General features: G+C 42.4%; 1 protein-coding gene across 4 annotated transcripts in view; it reads left to right on the plus strand.

Moving 5' to 3' along the window:
- The first annotated feature begins 8,546 nt into the window (after positions 1-8,546).
- ARID2 (AT-rich interaction domain 2) overlaps positions 8,547-24,390 on the plus strand; it is a 100,645-nt gene continuing 84,801 nt past the window's right edge. For 2 of the 4 annotated variants that reach the window (XM_015854939.2, XM_015854954.2), the window contains exons 1-3: positions 8,547-8,670; positions 8,829-8,922; positions 10,012-10,109. In XM_015854939.2, coding sequence (XP_015710425.1) covers positions 8,579-8,670; positions 8,829-8,922; positions 10,012-10,109 — 284 coding nt within the window. In that variant the 5' untranslated portion in view covers positions 8,547-8,578. The other 2 variants (XM_015854929.2, XM_015854945.2) reach the window with 2 other exon arrangements.

Raw genomic sequence — 24,390 nt, forward strand, 5'->3', positions numbered from 1 at the left:
TGTTAACTCATTCGTATACGTGAAGCATTTAGGTATTTTTCTAGTGTAATCATTGGAAAAAGCAAAAATCCACTATTCAGATAAACATTTAAACACAATGTAGATATAGATGTAATACTCCCCTCCATTCCTTTAAATTCAGCAAGCAGAATGCAGCTCAAACGGAAGGATCCTGTATAAAAAAAGTGTGATCATATAATTAAAGACACATACAATATCACACAAGAAAAATTCCTACCTAAAGGGTGAAAAATTCAGTGCTCGTTACATTTACATGTTAATTTTGTGCGTAATCACACAGCACCTTAATGTTCTGATGCAGATAGAAACTATCAGACATCTATTTATAGTCAGGAACTCTTTGGCATATGAAAAATAAAAGAGTAAATCATGTGTCTCTCTATTTTCTTCTAGAAATAAAGAAATGGATCCTGAGATGAACTTGCCTCCAGGCAGTTACCCAAAATCATAAAATTCATCCTAAGCACCATCTTTGAAGGCTTAGTTAGAACATTTTGGCAAGAGGACAGAGATGGTATTTAAAGCAAGGAAACTCGCACCATCAAATATCTGCTATGATTTTTGTATAGCACTGCAAACATGACACAAACACCTGGATTAAGGATATGGCTCCATTTTCCTAAGTGCTAAGCAGAACTAAATCCAAGGGAATGCAATGGGGGGTCTGTAGCAGCTTGGAGACCTCTTGAAGAAAAACTATCACCCACATTGTTTAATTTCTCTTGCACACAGTGAGGAATGAGCCCAGACTTAGTAAAATGTAGGTAGATCAAACACTATTCTAAGGGTACACTTACAGTCAGACTTCATTTCCGTTGTCTCATAAATCTACCTGGACTTGTAGCACTGAAAAATAAATCCAACATCACTTTGTAAATTAATATAAGGGTAACTCGATGATGGATGAAATGACAAAGGAAGAAGTTTCATTCTGAGAAACTAAACCATATCAAAACCTTACTGAACACCGCTGTTGACACTGGAGAACACAACACAAGCAGTCCCTGGTGCAGCACATGACTTATGACACTTGTTTGCGTTCTAGAAACTGAAATAAAATACTTAAAACGATAAAACCTTGAGATTCTCAATTGTGTGAGCACGTGCTGAACTATTTATTTCTAAATCAGCCAAAGACGGAAACAAAGTCTGCATCAACTGCTCCTAAGGAGATGTATGTGAAGCGGATGCCACTGAGTTACTTATCACTACTGAGAGGCTGCCAGAGTAGGGTTTACTCTATCAGTTGTTCTTTTTGTTGGTTCATTTTTTCACTCTCTTGCTTGCACACACATTATTTTTTCCATCTCCTTCTTCCTTCTTCAGCAGGACTGAAAAAATTCTTCAAGCTTCTGTACTGTTCTCTGACAGGCAAGGAAGTCTCAAGAGAATGGTGAGACCTCTCCCTAGAGCGATGTTCCCCAACACAGCACACAGTCTAGATAAGGACAAGATAATGTAAGACATTTTAACACTGCTACTTCACCTTATACCCACAGATTATGTTTTTGCCTCTTGGTAAGGAGCTAGAAAATTTAGGAAACTGTGTTCACTCTTCTCTCAAGAACATAACAAGTACTTCTCAGCTCAGAGGCAGACTCTCCCAGATCTGCACATTAGTTACTCTTAAATATAGGGATCCTGGCACCTTTGGAAACCACAAAAAGTCAAGAGCTGGTGGTACAGAATCATACAATCACCTGACTTAGAATTAACAGAATCACTGAAGTTGGAAAAGACCTCTAAGACCACCTAGTCCAACCATCAACCCACTGCTACCATGCCCACTAAACCAAGCCCCTAAATGCCATGTGAGCATCTTCAGTTATCCTGTGCAACAAGATTCTGTCTGAGACAGATCTTATGCTCAAGTTTGAAACCCAGAAGAGCAGCAGCCCAGCCTCATAAACCTTTCTGTAGTACGCAGAGAAGATGAGCACTGTAGATTCTCCAAAGAACTTTGAATGCTATCACTTACTGCAAGCAACAGGAACTGATACCTGACTATATTTGACAGGCCTTTATATGTAAATACCATCAAAAACTGTATTTTTCTTTCAGTTAAGCTGAACAGAGGAATATTCCTTTTTATCTGGGCAACCCAGCAGCACTCAATGCAATGCTGCTCACCCATCTGTAGTCTGTAAGGCCAGTAATCCCTAGTAAGCAAGGCACCAAGAGACAGTGACAATTACAGATAAACATCAAGTTTTCTCCCTCAGAAGCACATCTGTGGGTACTCATATTTTTCCACTGCTGTTAAGTATCTGATTGGTGTGGGCAATTTCAAAAGCAATGTTTAATTGGTCTTTCTTTCACTTACTACCAGAGTTTTCAGAAGTTTTGCAGTGTGTATTATAATAAAATGCATAAACTGTCACATGTAACGTCAGTCCACACATTTACACTAAATCCCTTTTCATTTATGTCTCTATAAAAGTTAACTACAGCACCTGCTTAGCACTCACAAAAATTTCTACGTATTTTTAGCTACTGTTGACTGCCTTTTGAATTGGTGAAAATACAAGGATGAGACAGTGGTATGTGATGAGTGACTGCTGCTGGCAGATCTGTAATACCGAGAACGCTCACATGAGTAGCATTTTATCACATGAACTTCTAAGATGAAGTTATTAGGCCTGGTTTTCAACATTAATGAGACCTCCCACACCAGTGTTGTGCTACCATTCTTGTTCCGCAAAAACCTTTAAAGTCTGAGCCAAATATAACGATCATTTCTGCATTTCTGAGCACAGCTCCTTTTAAACATTCAAAAGAACTTCTTTCCGTTTTGCATCTCAATCGAACTTTCACACATGCCACCAGAAACATGAATCACACTCGTGTTATTTCAGGGAACAAGTACAGCTAGTGGCAGGGACAGCACGCCATCCACTAGATCATGCAGTCATACAGGCAATCACAAGCTAATGCTGCAAATGGGTCATTTACTAAGTGCAAACCCATTCTTATTCTTAAAAAACATCATTGTCCTGATGGCAAATCGGTGTATGACATCTGCACTTCTTGTAAGAACCTCCAAAAAGTATTTCCACTACTGAGGCCTTGGTTTGTATTATACGTATGATGGCATACAAAATGCAGCACGTAATTTGGCCTGATAAATGTAAGAAAAGGCTATGAATTCATTAACCTAACCTTACTGTTGAAGCATGGCCAATCCCAAGCGTTCAGAACACAAAAGTCAGGACCTACAAAAGAATTATGATTTCAGAAGCACTGCAGTTTTGAAATCAAGCGGGAGCATGTTCACGTATTTATTTTTTCCTTCTCCTTCAGCTGCTTTCAGGGTTTTCCTGCTTCGTGTTTCATACTACACTGCTCAACCAAGGAACTTTCAACTATGAAGTGTTTTTAAACTGGGGCCTAGATGATCCTAAAATGTATCAATCCCAATAGCTGGGTTTCTGCGAAGAACAGCAAATACTGGAAAATTACAAGAGTTATTGATAATATTTTAAAAAGCATTTTAAGTGATTTACTTGATGATTTAACACTGTGTTAATGGAGCCCATTTTTTCAGCCATTCTACTTCCTGAGAAGTAATAACTGAAAAATAAGATTAGGAAGGCATACAACACATTCAGAAGGGAAGTATCTATGAAGTAAATGACTTACAAGGTTTATTCTTTTCAACACAAAAGCATTATTTATTTATTTATGTAAGGTAGCCCAAAACAAGCCTGCAAGGAAGGGCAGTTAACTCCTCTAATCGTAATGGAAATTTTGTATGAGCATGCAGAAGCAGACCATAATATTGCACATTTGCTTCCCCTTTGCTCTAGTGTCTAGCATTTAATTTCATGTATTGAATTCTTTTATTTATGATTTAATAAACTACTATTGAATAGTAGCCACTTACTACAAAGCAGCATCTTGAAGAACCAGCCAGCGTATTCATGTGAAATGAAGTTATAAAACATTACTTAGTAAGAAGGTGTAGGACTTATCCCTTGCTGAGCAAACACCTCTTGTTAAAAGGTGCATTTGTCACAGCGAGCTGCGCAAACAGTGAAGCCTTTGGCCTAATATACATGGTTATCTCCAATACTTCAATACATCTTATTAAAACACTTGAGATGAATGTCACTAAAATATACTAAAATATACTTCTAACCCCTTCTCCTTTATCCAACGTAATTCTTGTGTTTATTTCTAGGCTGCACCTACATTAATGCCCCACTGCTGCCTGCAGTCTTCAGAGTGATTTTAGTCTCTCCTCTAGCCCGACTTAATAGGCTGCATTTTCTAAAAACACACATATATACACACACTGGCATATACACACAAATTAACTACCCCAAGTTCAGTTTCTAAAGATTTACTGTTAACCACTTAATGTAAATAGCGCTCAGCTAGTGATACTAGTTACTCTAATCAATCCATAATGTTGCCACAGTTCATGACAAGCACAAGCAAAAGTGAAAATGGAAATGAGCAAGAGTAATTCACCCACCAGAAAGCCAATGCAGTCAGTGGCACGCTGACAAGAGCAATTGCGGCCTGAGCTCTGGACAGGAACAGTTGGTCAGACAGGTGATAAGCACAGAATTTAGTATTAAAGATTTGGGGGGAAAGGCTTGAAACTGCAACACAGGACACAGCTATCAGGATAGAGAATTTGTTCAACACAGTGACACTCAGAAAACAACAACAACCCCAACCACCACTATCAAACAGTGACAGTTCAATTACTGGACCTGCACTGCCTGCAAGAACGCTGCTCCCACACACACCACTAACACACAGAAACTCATGGCACATATTAACTTCTATAAACAGTTAATAATAGCACAGATTTTATTTTACAATTTAAATTAATTCAAATTGCTTTGACAGCTACTATACAGACAAATAAAGGAATATATATATAAAAACAAAACGCATGCTCCAACACTTTTCCCTTTTAACCATCTGATCTTTAATACACAACAAGCCATATTTCCTAATTCTTAACTAGAAATGTATTTTTGATACATTAACAATCATTACGTTAACAATGCAATACATCAGCTCCTTTATTTAGTTATCTTTAAATGCATGCATATTAAGGCACGTAAGTCAGGAAAAACCCCTTAATTCATAAGCCCAAAGAGAGGGGAGCTCCTGACAGCATAAAAATAGCAAGCCAGGCGATGCAACGCATCCTCATCACATGGATCTCCATCCATTTCAGCGACATGCCGAAGAACCGAGCCACAGAAACCCAGCCGCGTTAATGTAAAACAGCAATTATTACCGAGCCGGCATCACAAGAGCCCCATACAGACATTCTGTACCTGGCTGCTGGATAGTGTTACTTGAAGCATCAGCCTAATAGCCGGTTTATTCATAAGGCACGCAACTAAAATGAAACAAACAGTAATTAAGTGCCGGCAGTGACCTAGTTAGCTCGGTGTGGCGCTGGATCGCCCTGGCACTCATTGCAGGCTCGCCACGATCCGACGGCAGCGCTCCCTCCGCCCGGGGAGCAGCGCCTCAGCCCCGCAGCCCCGCACTCCCGGAGCCCTCGGTAGCGGCTCCACAGCCATGGCCGCCGTCGCCGCCTCTTCTTTCCTCTCCTCGCCTCGCTTCCCTTCCCCTCCCCCGCGCCGCCGCTCCGCGCTGGGACGAGGCCGGCTCTGACGCGCTCGCTGCTCGCGTCCCCCTTCACCTCCCTCTCCTCCCTCCCCCAACGCGCGCTGTATAGAAAATCTCCTCTCGGCGGCGGGAGGGCGGTGAAATCCTTCGCTCTCCTCCCTCCGCTCTCCGTAACGCGAGCGAGCCGCCGCCTTCTGTTCCTCAGCCTTGGCCAAGTCGGCGTTTTGTTGACAGGCTCTGCCGGGCACAAAATGGGGCTGCCGCTTCCATGGGCGCCGCCATTTTGTGAGGAGCCGCCGCGGCTGGCTGCGGCCGCAGCCCCGGTACCGACGGCAGCGGCGGGTCCGGGCGCGGCGCGGCGGCGGCCGCCGGGGTCTGTTTAATGGTTGAATAGAGTGACCCCCTCCAGGGAATCCCCAGCTGACGGTTACGTAAGGGACCGTGCGCGACTGCCGCTCCGCATGGCAGCACACCGAGCCCTGCTACGCAACGCGCCCGGCCGCCCGCCGCCACCCACCGCCCGGTGCCGCTCACCTCTACCGCCGCCCCTCGCCGAGGGGGACCCCGTGGCTGCGAGAAGGCACGGCCGGCAGCTGGCTCCTGAAGGCAGGGTGCGCTGCAAGGAGCGACATGGAGCCTCAGCCGCTTGTTTGTTTTCAGCCTCTCTGGCTTTGGGAGCCTCGCTGCTGAAATAGCAGAAACCCGGCAGTGCCACAGACGGGGGTGCAGCACAGGAGCTGCTGCGGGTCTAATCTAAGCGTGTCTCCTAACGCTACAGCAAAGACATTGCATTTCTTACACTGCAATGCACGCACCACCACTCCGTCCACACTGAGAGGCCCATGTTCAATATTTATTAATTCGAAACTGTTATTTCTTTGCTAGCACGAGTGTGACCTGAGGGCAGACCTTCAGCAAGCACCTGGCTGCATGTCTCCATGTCTGCATTCTAGATGAAACAGCACTCGAGAGGAAAAAATCTTCCTAAATATAAATATATATATATTCCTAAATATAAATATATATATATATACACACATATATATGTTTTATTTCCCGAAATAAGTTAGCCCATGGAATAGAAGGGACTTAGTTTCCCTCTAAGTGCTCCCTTGGGGCCATAATGTGCCCCACAGCTCCTTACTGACTTTAACAACGAGTTGTGCTTAAGGACAACACAAGGCCCCGCCTGGCCCTGGCTTTCAGCGCTGCCCGTGACGGAGCGCTCCCCCGCAGCCCCACCTGCAGCTCCGTTAGGGGCAGGGAGGCGCAGGGCCCACCTGGAGCCCTGCAGCTTCACCATGGGGATGGTTGGGGCTCAAGGCCCCGCAGGCCCGTGTGTGCCCAGCTGCCCGGCCTGGCCGCAGGTACCTTCCTGCGCTCCCAGGAGCTGGATACACGTGATGAGGGAAATATTTACAAATACTGCACCACCATATGTGGAGAGGAAGGTGGGCTGCCGCTTCTGGCTAACGCCTGGCTGCGGTGAGGGCCGCGTCCTTCCTTCTTCAGCAATGTTGTGCTTCTGCGTTCTTTTCCACAACGTACAGACACATCGGCATATCTTGGATGGAGCGGGGCAGCCCTAAAGCTGTCCGGTTACAGGGCACGCTATCTTCAGGAGAAGAAAAATACGCGTTCGTGGGGCCTGCCGGAGTCCCGGCCCTGCCGCAGCCTTCCGGGGCACCACCGGCTCCCTCGGGGCAGTGCGGGCCCCCCGGCCCGGAGCGGGGCACCGGCCGCCCCCGCCGCTCCCCACCCCCACTTCATCCGGGGAGATTTCCTGTCCTTGGGAACACCTCTGGCCGGGGGACTCCAAACTTTTCCGAAAGTCAAAATCCGGCAGTGCCCCCTTCCGTCGCTGTCGCCTCTCCCCCCCCCCCCCCCCCCCAACCCCCCGCCCCGAACTCGGGTGGCTCGGCTCGGCCCCGTTACCCGGCCCGGCGCTCCGAGCCCACCTCTCCCGCCCTCCCCCTGGAGCGGGGAGCGGCCGCTCGAGCGAGCCCGGCGCGGCGGGCGCGTTTCCCGGCCCTCGCCCTGGAACAACCGGTAGTAGCCGTTTTTTTTTTTGGGGGGGGGGTTGTGTTTTTTTTTTTCCCTCCCCTCTCGTCCCTCTCCCTCTCCTCTTTCCGCCCGGCTTTGTGTGAAGTTTGCGGCACATTGCAGATGAGCCCTTAGCGGCGAGAGGAGCCTATTGTTCCCCGCCAGGAACTGCTTGCTGGGGCTGCGCTGGCTTTTGCCTTCGGAGCTGCCTCGTGCAGTACCGGGAGCGGCCTCCGGGCTCCGCTGTGTTGCGCTCTCGTCCAGGCAGAAGCACGGCGGCCTCAGATCTTTTTGTCTGAGAGAGAAGAGAAGTGAATCCCGTTGCCGCCGCCACCGCCGCCGCCGCCGCCGTAGCCGTGCAGTGTGTGTGTGAGCGAGAGGAGGGAGCGAGCGAGGGAGAGGGCGACCGCGCGGAGCCGCGTCTGTAACACACACACACTGTCAGTACCTCACTCCGGCTCCCCCCACCCCGCCACAACAGTAACCCAATTCATTGTGTGATCCAGCAGCACCATGTTGAGTCTCATGTGCAGGCTGGATCGGTTGGGTTCGCGGTGCTGAGAGCGGCAGCGGGAGGAGGAATCGCGGAGCGTGCCCCTCTCGCTCCCGTGTGTGTGCCCGCGCGCTGTGTGGAGGCAGGACTCGCGGTTACCGCACTCGGGGCTCCCTTATTCCTTTTAAACTTTTTTTCAAGCAAGCCCCTCTCCATGGCCGATCCCCGGCCGAGCACGGGCACCTGGGTCTCTTAAAGGCGAGGAGGAGCCGAGGATTGTTGTTGTTGTCGTCGGCCGTTTTTTTTTTTTTTTTTTTTTTTTTTTTTTTTTTCGAATTGGATTTAATTTTTTTTTTTTACGAGGCCCTTTTTTTTTTTTTTTTTTTTTTTTTTTTTTTTTTTTTTTTTTTTAATACAAAAATGGCAAATTCGACGGGTAAAAACCACGCAGACCAGCGGAGAAAGGGACTCGCTTTCCTGGACGAGCTGCGGCAGTTTCACCACAGCAGAGGGTGAGGAAAATGGGGAGATGGCACGGGAGGGGGGGAGGCTTTAACCGAGCAGATCCAACTTCCAGCCCCTTCCCTGAAGGACACGGCGGCCCCGGCGAGGGGAGAAGAGGGGGCAGAGCTGACAAGTGGCGGTGTTTTGTGTGGATCTCCTTTGGCAGGTCTCCTTTTAAGAAGATCCCTGTGGTGGGTGGGAAGGAGCTGGATCTTCACGCTCTCTACACCAGAGTCACCACTTTAGGCGGATTTGGGAAGGTGAGTGGAAGTTTTAATTTGGGTTTCCCTCTCGCTAACCTCTTCCCAAAAGTCTCCTCTGACCCCCGGGGGCGGCGGGGGGAGCCGGGGTGCCGGGAACCGGCCTATTTCCAGAGGGTTAGGGAAGGTGGGGGGTGGAAGGAGGAAGCAGGCAGGCAGGTTGCTGGCTCGGCCTTGTCGGCGGAGCGATGCGGGGGGATCGGGGTACGGCGTCCCCCGGCCTCGCCCCGGCCCCGTTCCCTGCCCACCTCCCACCCCCTCCTGCCCCGGGGGAAGGCGAGGGGGGAGCGGGGCGTGTGGGGCCGTGAGGGGCAGTTTGTTTCGCTTGTGATTGCGGCTCTGCCTGCTTCTCTCTGAGGGAGACGGAGAGAGTCTGAGCGCAGTTTTAGTGCAACTCAAAATTAGCGGGCATGTTTAACATCGATAATCGGCACGGAGCATGGGCTAGGAACCGAGCCTCGCGGCCGGGGGGGGCCGGGCGCTGCCCTCCGAGCCCTTCCCGAAGAAAAATAACAAAAGGGGCACCCAAGACGGTGTGTAATCAAATAGCCATCTTTAGGCTTCGAGGCTGGGGACAGAGATGTAGGCCTCAAAAGAAAGGCCTCTCCGTGGCTGTGGCTCCGGCCCGGGGGGACCCTCCGGGAAGGACCCCGCGGCCCAGGGGGCGCCCCTCCCGCACCGCCCCGCATTGTGGGCAACTCGTGCGGGTTTTAACGGACCGCGGCAGGATTTCAAAGGGGGCGACAGAGGGACTCCCGATTGGTTATTGTCCAGGCAGGAAAAACAACAACAAACAAACCCCAAAACGACTCGAATCCTCCTGCTCGTCCCCGAGACTTGAAAAATACACATCGGCGGGGGGTGAGGGTGGTGGTGGGGGGGGAATACCGGGGGGAAGCAGGGGGGATTCCCAGGGGGAAATAGTAGGAAAGGCTGTCAGCAGGAAATGCGGCCCCGACCCCACACACGTTCCTGTTTATTTATTTCGGTATATTTATCCGTTTGCTCCGTGGCAGCCCCCTGTTTGGGTGGGTTCTGTGGAGCTGTGCTGGGGGCACGGTGTGCATCGGGCCTGTGTTGTTCTGACAGGTCTCCGAGAAGAACCAGTGGGGAGAGATCGTGGAGGAGTTCAACTTTCCCAGAAGTTGTTCTAATGCTGCCTTCGCTTTAAAACAGTATTACTTGCGGTGAGTGCTACCAAGCTGTTGCTGTGGTATTTTGAGTGTGGGATTGTATTTGGTTTTCATTGCGTGCAATAATAAAAATACCCCTTGCTTTTTAAAAATGCTGTAACGTAGACCTAAAAATACTTCCAATTCCTTGTTTGTCTGGTGCAATGGTCACTTAAAGGTAATTATGTTTTACGGCTATTTTATTTATATTTTACGTCTGCAAGCCTTAAACTTTGATGGGATCCTCAGTATGTACAAGAGATATGTGGGAGACGTTTCTGCTGATCGTTTCAGAACGGTGCTACTAAAGGCCAGGCAGTGAGGGATTCTGTTATTGTACTTACAGAAACTTAGTTTAATTTTTGAAGCGCTGAAATGTGTTCCTGTATGTGAAGTTGTTTACAGCTCACTGGGGCCAGGCAGTGAATGAAAATGCATCAGCAGGAAGACAGACTGCTTGGGCTAAATTATATTGTTATCAATTACTAGCAGCGTTTATTAGGTTTTATTTTGGAGTACAAAAGATAAATATTATATATATTTTTTTTTTCTCTCGCTGGAAAAATAATAGATTGCTGCAGTTTTAAAAAATAAGGTTACCTTCCTTGAAATCATCCAGATGATTTTTGATGAGGCAGATTATTTTTTAATGTAGCATGGAGTTAATGTTGGATATTTGCAATGACTGTGTGCGGTGCTGCTCAGCCACTGGATGATTATTATTTTTCTTTAAAGAATTAATTTTGATTAACTTGGTGGTTATTTTTTATGTGAAAGGTTTTGAAATGATTGCATGTATCGTGTCTCCAGATGCTTTGCAGAGACGATTGTGTTTAATTTAGAATGGAGTTTTCTGCAGGCTGGTTAAGGAATGTAGTTTTATGTTTCTGGACTGTATAGATGGTATATTTAATTGCTGTTAAAGATAAGATAGATGAACAGTGTGTATGAAAGATGTATGTGCTTTTGGACTTGTGTTTTGGTGATGTGAGTACACATGAGCTTTATCTGGCTGCAGTTTGGCCTTCTGAATTAGGAAATGCAGTAATTGTACAGGTGCACTTTCTATTGGTTGTCCTAGATTGACTTCCAGCTTGAAGCTGTAGAGTTCAGAGCACAGTGGAGCAGTTATTGAGTTACAATGATGCCTGGAAAACCTTAGTCGGATATCTGTAGTTACTGAATTGTTCTTTTTTTTGGTGATGACGTATGATTGCTTTAAGATTCAGACTAAGGAAATAAATGCCTATGATTAATAGCTTTAGCAAAGTTTAGGATTGCTACTGGGCCTAGGAATGAAGTGGGAAGCTCAATTTAGGATGGCCTGTTTATTTTCTTTCTCTAATACATAATATTATGTTGCTAAAGAGTCACTGAATCATTGCAAATAGTTACTGCTTTTTGAGTTCTTCTGTTGGACCATGTAATAATCTATTACCTGGCAAGATTTTGCATATAATTTGCAAAATGATATTTTTTTTTTCTTTTTTTTGTTATTATTTTTTTTAACCTACTGCCTTTAATTTCATATTACAGAAGCTTGAAAGCTTAACTTTTTGCACTGTAATGTCATGGTTGTTTGTCATTTGTGTTTTCATATATATTTTGGAAGCGTATAAATGCTGTGAGAGTTAACATAATTAATGTTAATTTAGCATCCCAGTGACCATTAATTTTTAACATGATACTGCTTTCTAATTTAGAACCCATCATCCAGAAATACTATTTTTATTGTTAACATTTTGTTATTGGCATTATTTTATATACAGTAGCCGAAAATGCATAGAATTGATTATTTACAGCTAATATAAATGGTTGTGGTGCTTGTTTGCTTTTTTAATTGGGAGTTTTGAATAAGTTGATAAGAGGAGTCTTTCAGAAGGTCTGGTTCATCATCATCTCTGTCATTTGCATTGGCCATCCTGAAAGAAGCTGCCAAGTTGCTTGTTTGGGGGGTGGTTTGTTTTTGTTTTGCTTTTAGAATTACTGCTGTACTCACTGTTGCTCTGGCATAATCTGAGTTTGATGTGTTTTCCAGCTGAGTTCACTGCCCTATATGTGCAGTATGCAGGCTGTATCTATACATACACATGTGTATATATTTCTGCTAGGTTAATGCTTGTTTTGCTTTAACGTTGAAGGTTTTGGGGTTGATTTGATCATGGGGAAATACAATTGCTCTAATGCAGAATTTGTAGAAAGAGTTTTGTGTATCTGTGTCAAAGACCATAACCTGAGGTTTCTTATAGGGCTGTATTTTTATGAACAGCTGAGGAATTACCCTTGGGTTTATAAAATAAAAACTAAAAATGCTCTTCTTGACTCTGAAATATGAATGTAGTCTTGATCTCGCTTTTGTAGTGACTTTGCAAACAAATTCCAACAAACTGAGGCCTGTTAACTTCAGTATAAATTGTTATCCAGTTGGATGTTGTGTCCTATGAAGCAATGCAGTGACCTGTGTGGCAGGTGGGATCCTGCTGGATTCAGAGGGATTTGGGGGTGTGCACCTACAGGAATACATTTGCAGCTTTGGGTCTGTGATGGTTTGTGATGAAAGTTGCTTCTTTCTATGAAACATCTGGCACGCCGTGTTGGCTGAGATAAAATCTCAAGCTGCACGGACCCCTTGCTCGCTTTACTGTTATCTCTAATAATGCAGTCATTTTGACTCTAAATTGCTGTGTAAATAATTTAGGAAGTTGAATTATTTTGTGTGGCATTAGTCGTCCTGTTGGCTTCATCATACTGAGTGTTTTGCAGAACAAACATCAGATAACCTTCCTATAAGCTGTTGTGGGGTGTGTCTTTTTTCTTACAACTACTTTTTCTTTTTGACTGTTGTGGAATTGTGCTGGTTGTCATCGGGGACGTATGTTAGACTTCATTCATGATGTGAACTGTTCAAACTTCAGACACAGCTCTGATAAATGATATTGAAAACATGACAGACCATCCCATCAACCCCTTCTTTTCCCTTGTAACCACCCTCTCTTTTCTCTCACTAGAAAAAGTTATTTGTATCAGAGAAATGTTTGAACCATTCCAACTTTGTGCCTGCATTGCTTTGAGCTGTCAGACAGGTGAAATAATTCATGCACTGTGGTTCTTAGTGAGCAATCAAAAGCCACGCTGCCAATGACCATTGATAGGCTGTACTTGTTAATGTAGTTCTGTAAGTCTGTGTGAGCGTCACAGAGTGTAATGCCTTTGGATGTAGTGCACATTAGATGTTTCCTCTTAGTCGAGGTGAATTAGGAAAGCATTTTCTAAATGCACCTAAAGATTATTTTACAGTGTAAATGAAAACATTTTAATATGGAGCAATAAATGTAAGTATTGGTAGTGTGAGCGTTTACATTGTTGTTAGTTGGTAAACCTACAGGAGGTGAAGAAAAAGTTAACATGAAATGTAGGCTGTTCTTTATGTTAGAAGTTGATTAGATTACAGTCCTACGAAGAATTGGACCGAAGTGACCTTCTATGTTAGTACAAGGTTCTGCTGATTTTCATGTGAGAGTAAGTGATACATTTAGTTCTGTTGTGGGGCTGCATAAGGCCTTTGAGAGCGAGAGGCCTTGTGCAAATGAAGTACGCAATTCCAAATGAGTTTTTGCTTTTAAAAAGTATTCGTCTGCATTAAGAGATATTATGTGAAAGGACAGTGTCAGGTAAGGTAAGTTTGAGTCTCAGTTCTGCAAAGCTTATGGTGAAGGCAGCAGTAATTAGTTAATGCTGGTGAGAAGGCGAATAAGAGTTTGCTGTTGTAGATGTTGGGAAGTTAGGGGATAATCGAGTAGGGAAAAAACAGGTCCATTTCTAAATGGAAAGGGGCATAAACTTACAAAGACAAGCCATTACGATGGACTTCCTGAAAATGCGTGTGTGGTAGAATGGAAAAGTGAGAGCAGTTAAAATCCAGGACCATGTGAAATGGTTATTGACAACAGAGGGGCACCTGAAAGTTAGGAAAATAGTTAATGATAGTACTGGTCTCCTACTTAAAACAAAAAAAAAAAAAAACANNNNAAAAAAAAAAAAACACAAAAAATATTAAAAAAATAAGAGGGAGGGGGGAAGATATAGAGAATATTGGGGAGAAAAAACATGAGCTGAAGAACTAGATAAACTTACAGGATTTTAATTCCTGGTTTTAATAAAGTAATGGCAGAAATAATAGGAAGACAACAGTAAAAGCCTGGAATTTTCCAAGCAAAATTACTTTGAAGAAGTATTTTTTGTCATTCTTGCTCTGATACTGCGGCAGCATCTGCACATAGATCAGTGATGATGGGTAAGTACAGGACTGGCTTGCTTGCCAGATCTGATTGCAGGTTGAAGGCCTCAGAGGATGAAGGGATAGTTGTAGCTGTAGTATAATTATGCATATTTAATTGAAATATAAATACATCTCTGAGTCCCTCATTAACAAATTATTTATCTATACCTATAGATATCTGAGTGAAAAATTGGTTGAAGGACCATAAACAAAAATGAAACAAAGTATGAAGAATATATTTGGTGAGTCACAGCAGTTTGAGGTGATAAAAGAGTTGCTTGCATATGCATGCAGTAATACAAGATTGGCCATTTTAGGCATATTCAGTGTCTGTGTTGATGAACCTAATGAGAAAGTGACTAGTGCACTAGTGACATTAGCAGGTGATAAAGTGAGAAGGGTTAAACACAAGTCAGAGCAGAAAAGAAAAATTATCTAAAGAAATGAGACATGTTGGAAAATATAGATGAGATTATTTTGGAAAGAGCGTGCTAAAACATCTGAGGGACAGTAACCCAAACCAGGTATTCACTGTGAGGGAATAACCTGGAAAGCAGTGTTGCTGAAACAGAGATAGGAGTGATACCATGGGCCTGATAATCCTGTCAGTTGTGTGCATCCAGCTCCCCTTCATATAAAAAGGATTTGTGCATGCTTCTGACAGGGAGAACAGGCCTCAGTTTACAGTATGGTGTATAGACTTTGTAAAACAGGGTGGAATAAGCTTAGGCTACATCCACAGAGGCACTGGAAATGAGAGAGATTGATTTTTTTGGTATGAGACTGCGTGACTGTATTCTAAGTACTGTTTTGCATCCAAGGACCTTTGCAACAGGTGTGGCAACTTGACAGAAACTTAGAGAAGAACAGGAAAATAGATAGAAGGTAGAAAGGACTAATTGATTTTAAAGTAATTGAGAAATAAATATATCTTATGTGGCTTAGTGAATATTTTGGGTGAAATAGGGACATGGTATCTTAGAAGCATTTTAAAAGGCCTACATACTTAAAAGGAAGATAATATTTAATAAGATAAGGAGCTGTGTTAATGTGTGAGCTGAGATGAAACTGAAGGAGGAATTTCAGAGCAGACAGCAGCACAGAAACCCCAACACATGCTGATCAGAAGTTGAATGAGTGTTACAAGCTTAGCTGGGAGGGAAACCCACACCATGGGCTATCCAAACTTAGGCTGGTCAGGGTGATAGGTACTGTGTGATAGGGAGCGAGCCAGGACTGGCAGAAAAATGGACCAGATAACCTTGCAGGTTCTGTCCATTCTTGAATAACATCATAATGAGGACTTTCATCTTAGAAAGCTGTAAACATTTATTGTGATACTACAGACTTCACCTAAAAAAATCTGCTGTGCTTAATTTTATCACAAACCCTGTAGTCATTGGCAGGACAGAGAATGAATCCACGGGTGACATTATAGTGATTTCTGCCGGGAATTGTTTTTCCCTCTCAAGGTAAGAATTGTGAGGCCTGTTGCAGTGAGGCATCCGAGGCCTTGCTTTTCAGTCTTAAGCGAGTATTTTCCATTGTTGGAGGGAAATTCTGGTTTAGTTGTACTGTAATAATACAGTTGACATTTACAGTCAAAAGTAGGTACTGTTTGTGCCCTGAAGTTTTATTTAGAGGAATTAAATCTGGTGGTTATTAAAATCTCAGAATGTCTCTCTATAGGAGTTAATTTATTTGGCTGGTTATTGTCTAGTCAGAGTTGTTGTGCATCTGCTCAGAGGGTAGTAGAGCCCATGTAAAAACAGAACCTGCAAGCAGCAGGTGAAGGGAGAAGTAGTTACCTTAAATTTATCTTCCTTAGAGTTGTGTTGTGTTACTAGTCACTATGCAGATGTTTGACCTCTATCAAACTTCCTGTGCTTTTCCTGCAGAGGGTAAACTCTACCACTGAAAAATGCAATGAAAAATCAGTGAGGTGAATGCTGACATACTTTCTGATTATTTTCTTACAAGCATTTTAGTACAAATGATTACCTAAATGAATACCTAAAAGGTGAATTGTTCTGGTTTATTGGGAGAGGGGAGCAGTGTTGTTCTCCAGTTGTAAAGCAGAATTCTGATTGCCTTACTTGGAAGCTCACCTAGATGGATGTCAGAACTAATAATCTACAAAGAGCAAGTTTCTGGGAACACTGTGGTAACTCCTGGTGACTTCATGGCCTACTGAATCTTCTAATAACTGGTGCACAGTTTGTATGTTAATACCAATTTCCAATCATCAGCTGAAACAATATAAAAATTAATTTATGTTTTTGAATTATTGATAGCTGTGGTAACATCTTAGGTTTGAATAAATGGTAAGCATGTTACAGCAGCACTGAGAATGCACAAGGATGGAAGGGTATTGCTTCTTTCCTGCTGGAGTGGAATAAGCCTGGGCTAAGAAAAGGGGTTTCAGACTTTGTTCTACAGCTAATAGGCTTTAATTGCCTTTTTTATTTGCAATGAAGTCTCAGTAGGCTTTCATACTCTTCCCCATCCCCCCTTTCCTCAGTAGTGGTTTATAGGTACAGTTTATTCTGGTTTACAGGTGAGAGGCACTAGAAGTACATAGAAGTTCAGAACATTCCTTTGAAAAGTGCATATCAAATGGGAATGAAATCCAAATATAGTAGAACTTCTTGTTTGTTTATTACCACAAGATTCCAGTTAGGATAGCCAACTTTTTTTCTTTCTGAGCCTTATTTCAGCCATCCATAGGGATACTGGTAATTACCATCTCTTAGAGTTTTAATCAGTAGCCGAGGAAGCACTGTTTAAAACATACAGCAGTCCGGAGTTGTGTTCTGTGAATTGAAAAAGTGAAAACTAAGTATGCAACAGATTATGAGAGTGGATTGTTTGTGGTTTGTTTTAAAATGCCTGTTCAGAGTGTCAAAGTGGTGTCTCTCAGCTTCTGTGGGACTACTTGAAATAACTGCAGTATCAGTCAGTATTGTTACGAGATACATGGTTCATACAGGGAGTTAAATATAGGCCAGAGATGCCGTAACAAAATCTTGTTTCTGGTTATCAATCTGATACATATTTATTCACTGGCCTTAGTTAAATCATTTGCTGTCTTTTTATTCATATTTATAAAGTGAGTATAGTGGTGTTTGTTTACCTGTCACACAGAGAAGTGTGAGACTGTAAGCTCTTTAATGCAGGGATTGTGTCTCTTCGTGCTTCTATGTCATATCTTAAATATATGAAAATGAATATAAATTAGGAATATATGAGGAAGATAAAACTACTCATAAGCTTGTTTGCCCTCTGCAGTATCGAAAAGCAGAAAATATAGCATAGATGAGAGAAAGAACAATCTTTACTCCTTAGGGAATAGATAAACTTGGGATACCTAAGCAGAGAAATATTGGAACAGTTGAAAGAAAGAAGCTTATCTTAAGGAAGGATAATAAAACAGCAAGATGGTACCCAGAATAGCGAGCTTAGGCTTTGCCTGAGGTACTAGATTAGTGAGCTGGGTATCAGATCTAAAATACAGTCTCCTTGGAGCAATGAGTTCAAGTCTGAGCAGACCTGAATTAGCTTTTCAGCAACATGCTAGTGACACTGAATTCTCTGCTTTTAGTTTTCATGTTGAAAATGAATGTGTATGTATTTATTGTAACTCTAGATAAATGGTAGCAAGCCAGCTATGCTCTAAAGAGGGATTGCATATTGTTACAGCACAGGGGAGTTCTGCTGAATGATGCAGTAGAGCACGTTTCTGTGCAACACTGAACTGTGTTCATATTATTTTCCTTTTTTATTGGTGTGGGAGGAGCAACTGCTCAGATTAGTAGTACTGCAGAATAATTTACAGGGTTAGTTGTCAATTCGTAGCTTCATCGACTGCATAGAAGTCCTGTGTGGTAATGCGGTTATTACCATGCAGAGACCTTCTATATCACAACGTTTGCAACAGTTTTTGTATGTTTGTTTGCTGAAGTTTTGGTGGGTGAAACTTATGGCTACAGTTATTTCTGTGTTGTTACGCACTGTTACCTTTGCTGGTTGGCCTCTGCCTTCCAGTCGAAAGGTTGTGGTGCTTCCATGATAATCCATGTGGGGAGATTCTCAGCTCTGTAAATGCCTAAACCACGTGAGTGCCTTTGAGTAGCTCAGTTCTTTTGGGAAGTATTCTGTAGTAGTGTTATAAGATTGTGTGTTATCAGGACATAATGCATTGGGGTAACTATTCTGGGATGCAACCCAAGGACTTAGGTTAAATAATAGTAGTTAAAGCTGGGGGCAAATTTAGCATGTTCTTAGTATGTTAACAAAGAAAATTATGTAAATAGGTGTAGTAGAACTGTGTGATTTATTATTATTACTACTTTAAAATTTGAATTAAAAGCAAAGCTATGAAAATAAATGTAAGAGCATTACTTCCCTTACTCAGTGACTTTTCTCGGGACTACCTGGGTTCTGGTGACTCTGATTAAATGCTGTAGAACCCAGTCAGATAAACAGTTCCATACTACAGAGTTCACATATGTTCTCTGTGATTTTGGGGAAGATAGGAGAGCTCTGAAATGCTGGAGATTGCAGAGCTGTTTCTTGAATGCTTTTAGCCTCCTGATACCATCTATGAAAACCTGGGGAAATTTACATTTGAAATGAACAGTCTGTGTTCATATAATGCCATGGTTGCACAGTAAATACCTGAAAAGATCAGGGTTGACCTCATTTAAGTATGAATATGCAACCTTATCTTTGTCTCCATAGTATATTCTTTATTATAAAGCCTTATGTGCTCTGTGGAAGTAAATTCCATGACAGTATTAATCTGTTGTATCACTGAGGTATTTTTTTTCTTAATATACATTTACATAATTCTGACTCATTGCTCAATATGGTAATTGATCATTCTCAATAGCAGTTATTTCTGAGGAGTTTTTGGGTTTGCTTTCTGGACATCCTTTCCCCACTATCTTGGCTTCCACAGTGTTATCCACATGGGCCAATTCAGAAATTTCTTTGCTTGTGGGTTGAGGGGAATAACCTGTGATACTGGCATTGTAGCTCACACGTCTTTATTTCTCCTTCTCTTCTAATCATAGTCTTCTCAATCTTTGACTACAAGGTGGAATTCATTTTTTGTTCCTTGACCCCTCGATATCTGTAGCCATAGACTGTGTGTGGAATATTTACTGTAATCAAATGAATTCCTAATTGTAAAGAAAACTGAAGGAAAGAAAAGGCGTATGCAGGTATAAGGGCAAGAGGACAAAGTGCCAAAATTCAGGTGCTTAGCAACCATAAAATACTGAATTTTACAGCAAAATGAGAATAGATTCCATTGGATCTGGAAAAAAGAAGGAGAAAAAAGTGCAGCTGTGGACATGTGGAATTCACAGGATCCAGACCAATATCTAAAAGGTATTTCACACATCTGAAAAATGTGCTTTCAGGTACTGTGCAGACCCAGTCAGGCATTGCAGCATTGGTGTGTGTTCTGCTTGTTCTCCAAGGTCATTTTAGTAACAGTAGCACATAGAGACATTATTATTTTAGTGAAAATTTTGTTTTGGAGCACAGTTATGTGCAAAAGCTGATCACCGTAGTCAATTATTGCGTTAAATTGGATGTGAAGAATATTCAGGGCCTTAAGCACCACACAGATCGAGGTACCTTTAAGCATTTTTCTTCACATGCTTCAGAATGCATTTTCCAACAAACTTAGCTAAACTTGTTATCTTGTTATATACCACATGCTTCTTTGAGTGTAACGTGAGGTTGTTTATTGAGAAGTATGTTAATCAGGGCACAAAGTGGAAAGTATTAAAAAATCAAAATACAATACTCAGTGGCAATGACTTCATTACATTCTGTAGTGTTTTGTTTTTATGTCTTATAATTAATGTGCTATTATTACTGAAATATAATTTCATTTCTAGAAAGATGTTTTTTGTCATAGAAGAATACAGGATTTGTTTTCCGTTTAGACTTTAACATCACCGGTATACAAATCCTACTCTTCTGCAGTAGCTCCCATTCTTTTAGTGAGCAGTTTAATTGTGTTTTAAACAGAGTTGGCCTGACTGTTGAAGAAAGTGCTTCTGAAGTAAAATCAAAGAGAAGGGTGGCTCTGAAATACTTTACTGTTCTCCGTATGTCTACACACAAACACCCCACTTCCCAAAATGTGCTTACATACTTCTGTATGGATATGTCTGTGTGTTGCAGTTTGACCTGATAATTGTCTGTAAAGTTATAGGTCCAATGGAAAGCCAAAAGATTTTGTTAGTTTTATGGTGACTTGCTGCTTATATTGATCTGCCATATGAGCAGATCTGCCATATGAGCTCTGAGTGTGGACTTTTGCCCATGTGCCATAGAAGAATCTCATTCTTGTTCAGAGCTGGGCTGATAGCGATGGCATTCTGTGTCAGTCCTGCGTGTGTACTTTGAAAGGTCAGATTCGTAAGATCTGGGCCACGTATATTAACACAAAGTGTGCTGGCTTTAGAAGGAGAGGCCCTCAGATACTGCAGTAAGTGTAAACAGGGGATTCATTTCTTCACTTGTCCTCAGGAGGCTTTTGCATAGAAGCAAAAATTGTGTGCAAGGGTGGTGTGTGATTGTTCACATACCATATAGCGTACAGCAGCAACATGAACATACAGGACTGTTGATCTGATTGCTTTACAAGGTGGAACTCTATAGGGTGGATTGCACAGAGCTCAACTGTAGAAGGCAACCAGGTAGAAGCGACTCTGTTGTATTTAATTTTTCTTTTTTGACAAAGCTTTTTTGGCTCAGATCATTTGCTGAGGTTTGCAGATTCAAAGAATAAATGTATTTCTTGACTTGGCATGTGCCCATTGGGAAGATAGACATCTCCATGCCAAGCAATCCAGATGTGCAGCACGGAGTCACTGAGATGCATCTGTGCAGCTGGGTTGCTGGCCAGTCCGGTGCTCATACCCTGAGCTGAGAAGCGTACCCTGAGCTCCAGGTCCACCTGGTCCCACCACGTGAAAGCCAAAGAAGAGGGAAGACAAAATGTGTGGAGCTATTTTAAAGGGAGAGGGAGAAGAGCTCTTGAACCTATACAGATGGTTGATTTGCAAAGGGACTGTGAATGTAGTGAGCTGGGTGCATTTGTGCGCTTGTTGAGAAGACCGGCATGGCTGCATTCTGGTGGTGAGGACAGTGTTTGTCGTGGTGTATGGGATAGATACATTTCAGAAAGAAAAACAGTGGTTATGTAGTCACATGCTGAAAAGTTACAGTCCTTAATGGCCAGCCCCCTTGTTTAAGTCAGTCCCTGGATATTAGGACTTGTGGCCCAGAGCTGGGTTGCTGCTGAGTGAAGGATGTCATTGTGAACTTCTCTGGACTCGAGCTGCACCATCTGCTTTCTGCAGTGAGGTTCTGATACATGATATAAACCTTCCAGTGGGTTCTTCTGCATCTTCATTTGTACTGCCCAGTGCTGCATTCATATTATACATTTCTCTTCTGCTGGTTTGTATTTTTTGCTAACACCAAATTTACCATTCTCATTTTGATGTAGAAATTCTGTCATCATCATAATTAGTTACTTTTATCCTTACATTAAGATATGATAAGGGCATAAAATTACATATAATGAAATGATCCTATGATTCTATGAAAATAAAGGATTTTATCTCTTCCCTAAAAGGCTTTCAGGGAGGTGGTTTCTTCTTGGTTAATAAACCGAACTTCTTTATAGGCATTGCTGTGCTTAAGAAAAACAGAAGGATACAGTGCTGGAACCGTGAGGGGTTTCTCACGTGCTGATGCTGTAACTTTCTGTAAGACAGAAACATTCCCGAGTAATTTGTTCATTAATTCTATGAAATGCAGAAATGCTGTTATGTATGTGGCATGTGGAACACTGATGTTAGAAGTAGTCCTAGTACAACTACCTCAAAACTGAAGCTGTCCCACCTCTAACACTACGGATTTGTTAAGAATCAGTTTTTAACTGAAAATTGAATGGAGGAAGCTTTCACAGATTCTAAGAAAAGCTTTTATACCTGTGTGAAAATGAAGATGTGGAGTCAAAGTTTCAGTCTTGGGGTGGAATTAAGTGCAAAATGCTGTTTCTTTCTGATAGTTCATGACCTTATGTGTTCAGAAACTACTGCTTGCCCAGGGCCTCAGGCTTGTATAATTTGGGAAGAGAACTACTAAACTCAGTTTGTAGTGTAAAAATGGCTACTGTTTAAAACTGCTCCAAGAGGGGAAGTGTGAATTGTTCAGTGCAGTTGGTGAGCACACAGCAGGCGGCCTACTCCAAGGTGTGGGCAAACTGTATTTTTCATGTGACTGCAGTTACTGCCATAGCATACAGGTACCGTCAGGCAGCTGCATAGCTTCTGTTTATGATTGGAATTATTGTTTTTATATAATATACACCTTTTCTTTTGGGAAGATAACAAAAAATTGTGTTTCGCGGTTGTGCTTATTGCCACTTTCCTTTTGAGCTCTCAGTAACGTTGATGTCTCCAGAGAATAAAAGCAGAAAATTATTTAAAGGGGATCCATATCTGCTTTCTCTGCCTCTTGCTCTACCACACTGCATGGAGGAGGGTGGAAAAGGAGCATAGCTCCTCATTGTTTCTTGCAAATGTACATCAGAAATTATTGCTGTTATCTTTCTTAGCAGCTTGTGGCATCCTTTTTCAAGCAGACAATATTGCTGTCCCTTGAGCGACTGCTGTGCTGCTGACATTGCCCACCAGTAGTGATACAAGCTCTGCTTTCAGGTTGTTGGTGGTGCTGAGGGGTTGTGGTGCTTTTTTGTTGTTGATGTTTGATTGTTCTTTTTTTCTTTTGTCGTTGTTTGTTTGGTTTGGTTTGTTTTTAATTACAGAGATGTGTTTTTATGGACACCTGCGTCAGGGTTCCACTGAGTGCAACATTAACTGCAGAGAGGCGCCAACAGACTCAGTCCTGAATTGCCTACAGTTGTTAGTTTATTCTATTGCTTATTTTTATCAAGTTTTGTAAGTTATTCTTATTGTGTTACGGTTGACTCTCTGAAAAGAGTTTTTCCATTTGCTTTCCTTTAGATTTGTCAAGGTTGTCATATGTACCAAGGGAAGTTGCATTATAGGCAAAGTGAGGAGAACAACTCCCATAATATAGAGAGCAACTCTAGAATATAGAAAAGACTCTGCGTATTTAGCAAGTAGTTATTTTTTATCTCTTTCTCCCCCTTTTCAGTAGGTTGCTGCAGTAGATCAAATCTTGTCACCTAGGTAATTCTCAAGACTTAATGGTTGTCTTGTGTTCCCGGAAGTTATTTACAGATGGAAATAAACAGCTTTTTTTTGTTGTTGTTGTTTTTTTTTTTTTGGCTAGTACATAATATGGAGCAGTTTAACGAGTGATCAAATTAGTAAAAACTTTAGGTCTCACAGTATGTATGTGGATACTAAATGAGGAAGAGAGAGAAAGATCAGAGGATCTTGGTGGGTTTTAAAATGAAGATACTTGATGACTGAAGTGGTTGTTATTTTTGCAGTGTTCTCAAGAAAGCTGAGTAGGGACATTTTGCTGGCACTGGTCTTAGAAGAAGGGAGCTTTCCTAGTCACACATTGTCAGGTAGAGTTTGTGTGCTTGTAGATTTTGTATGCAAAAAGCATATGTGAGAGAGAACTGTGCATTGATGATGATACAGGAGGCAGTGATAGAAAGATTAATGCAGTATGGAAAGTTAAATGACAGAGTTTTATCAAGGAATAATATCATAGGTTAGAAGTGTTGAGACAGGTAGATTTGTGGAGCAGAATGTGTGCAGAGCAGACTGAATTATGCTTGAAAACATTTTCCTTGACCATGAGAAATTCCTGCGTAATCAAGACACTTAATCAAAGGAAATTATGACGGTACTGTGAGGATATCTGGTGAAAGGAGTACAAATAGCATTGAATTAATAATAATAACACAAGAGATGTATGGCTGATTATGGGCTATAAAATGTAGGCAGTTAAGGTTGAAAATAAAGTGAATATAAAATGCTGCAT

Source organism: Coturnix japonica, chromosome 1, assembly GCF_001577835.2.
Source record: "Coturnix japonica isolate 7356 chromosome 1, Coturnix japonica 2.1, whole genome shotgun sequence".
Taxonomy (NCBI): domain Eukaryota; kingdom Metazoa; phylum Chordata; class Aves; order Galliformes; family Phasianidae; genus Coturnix; species Coturnix japonica.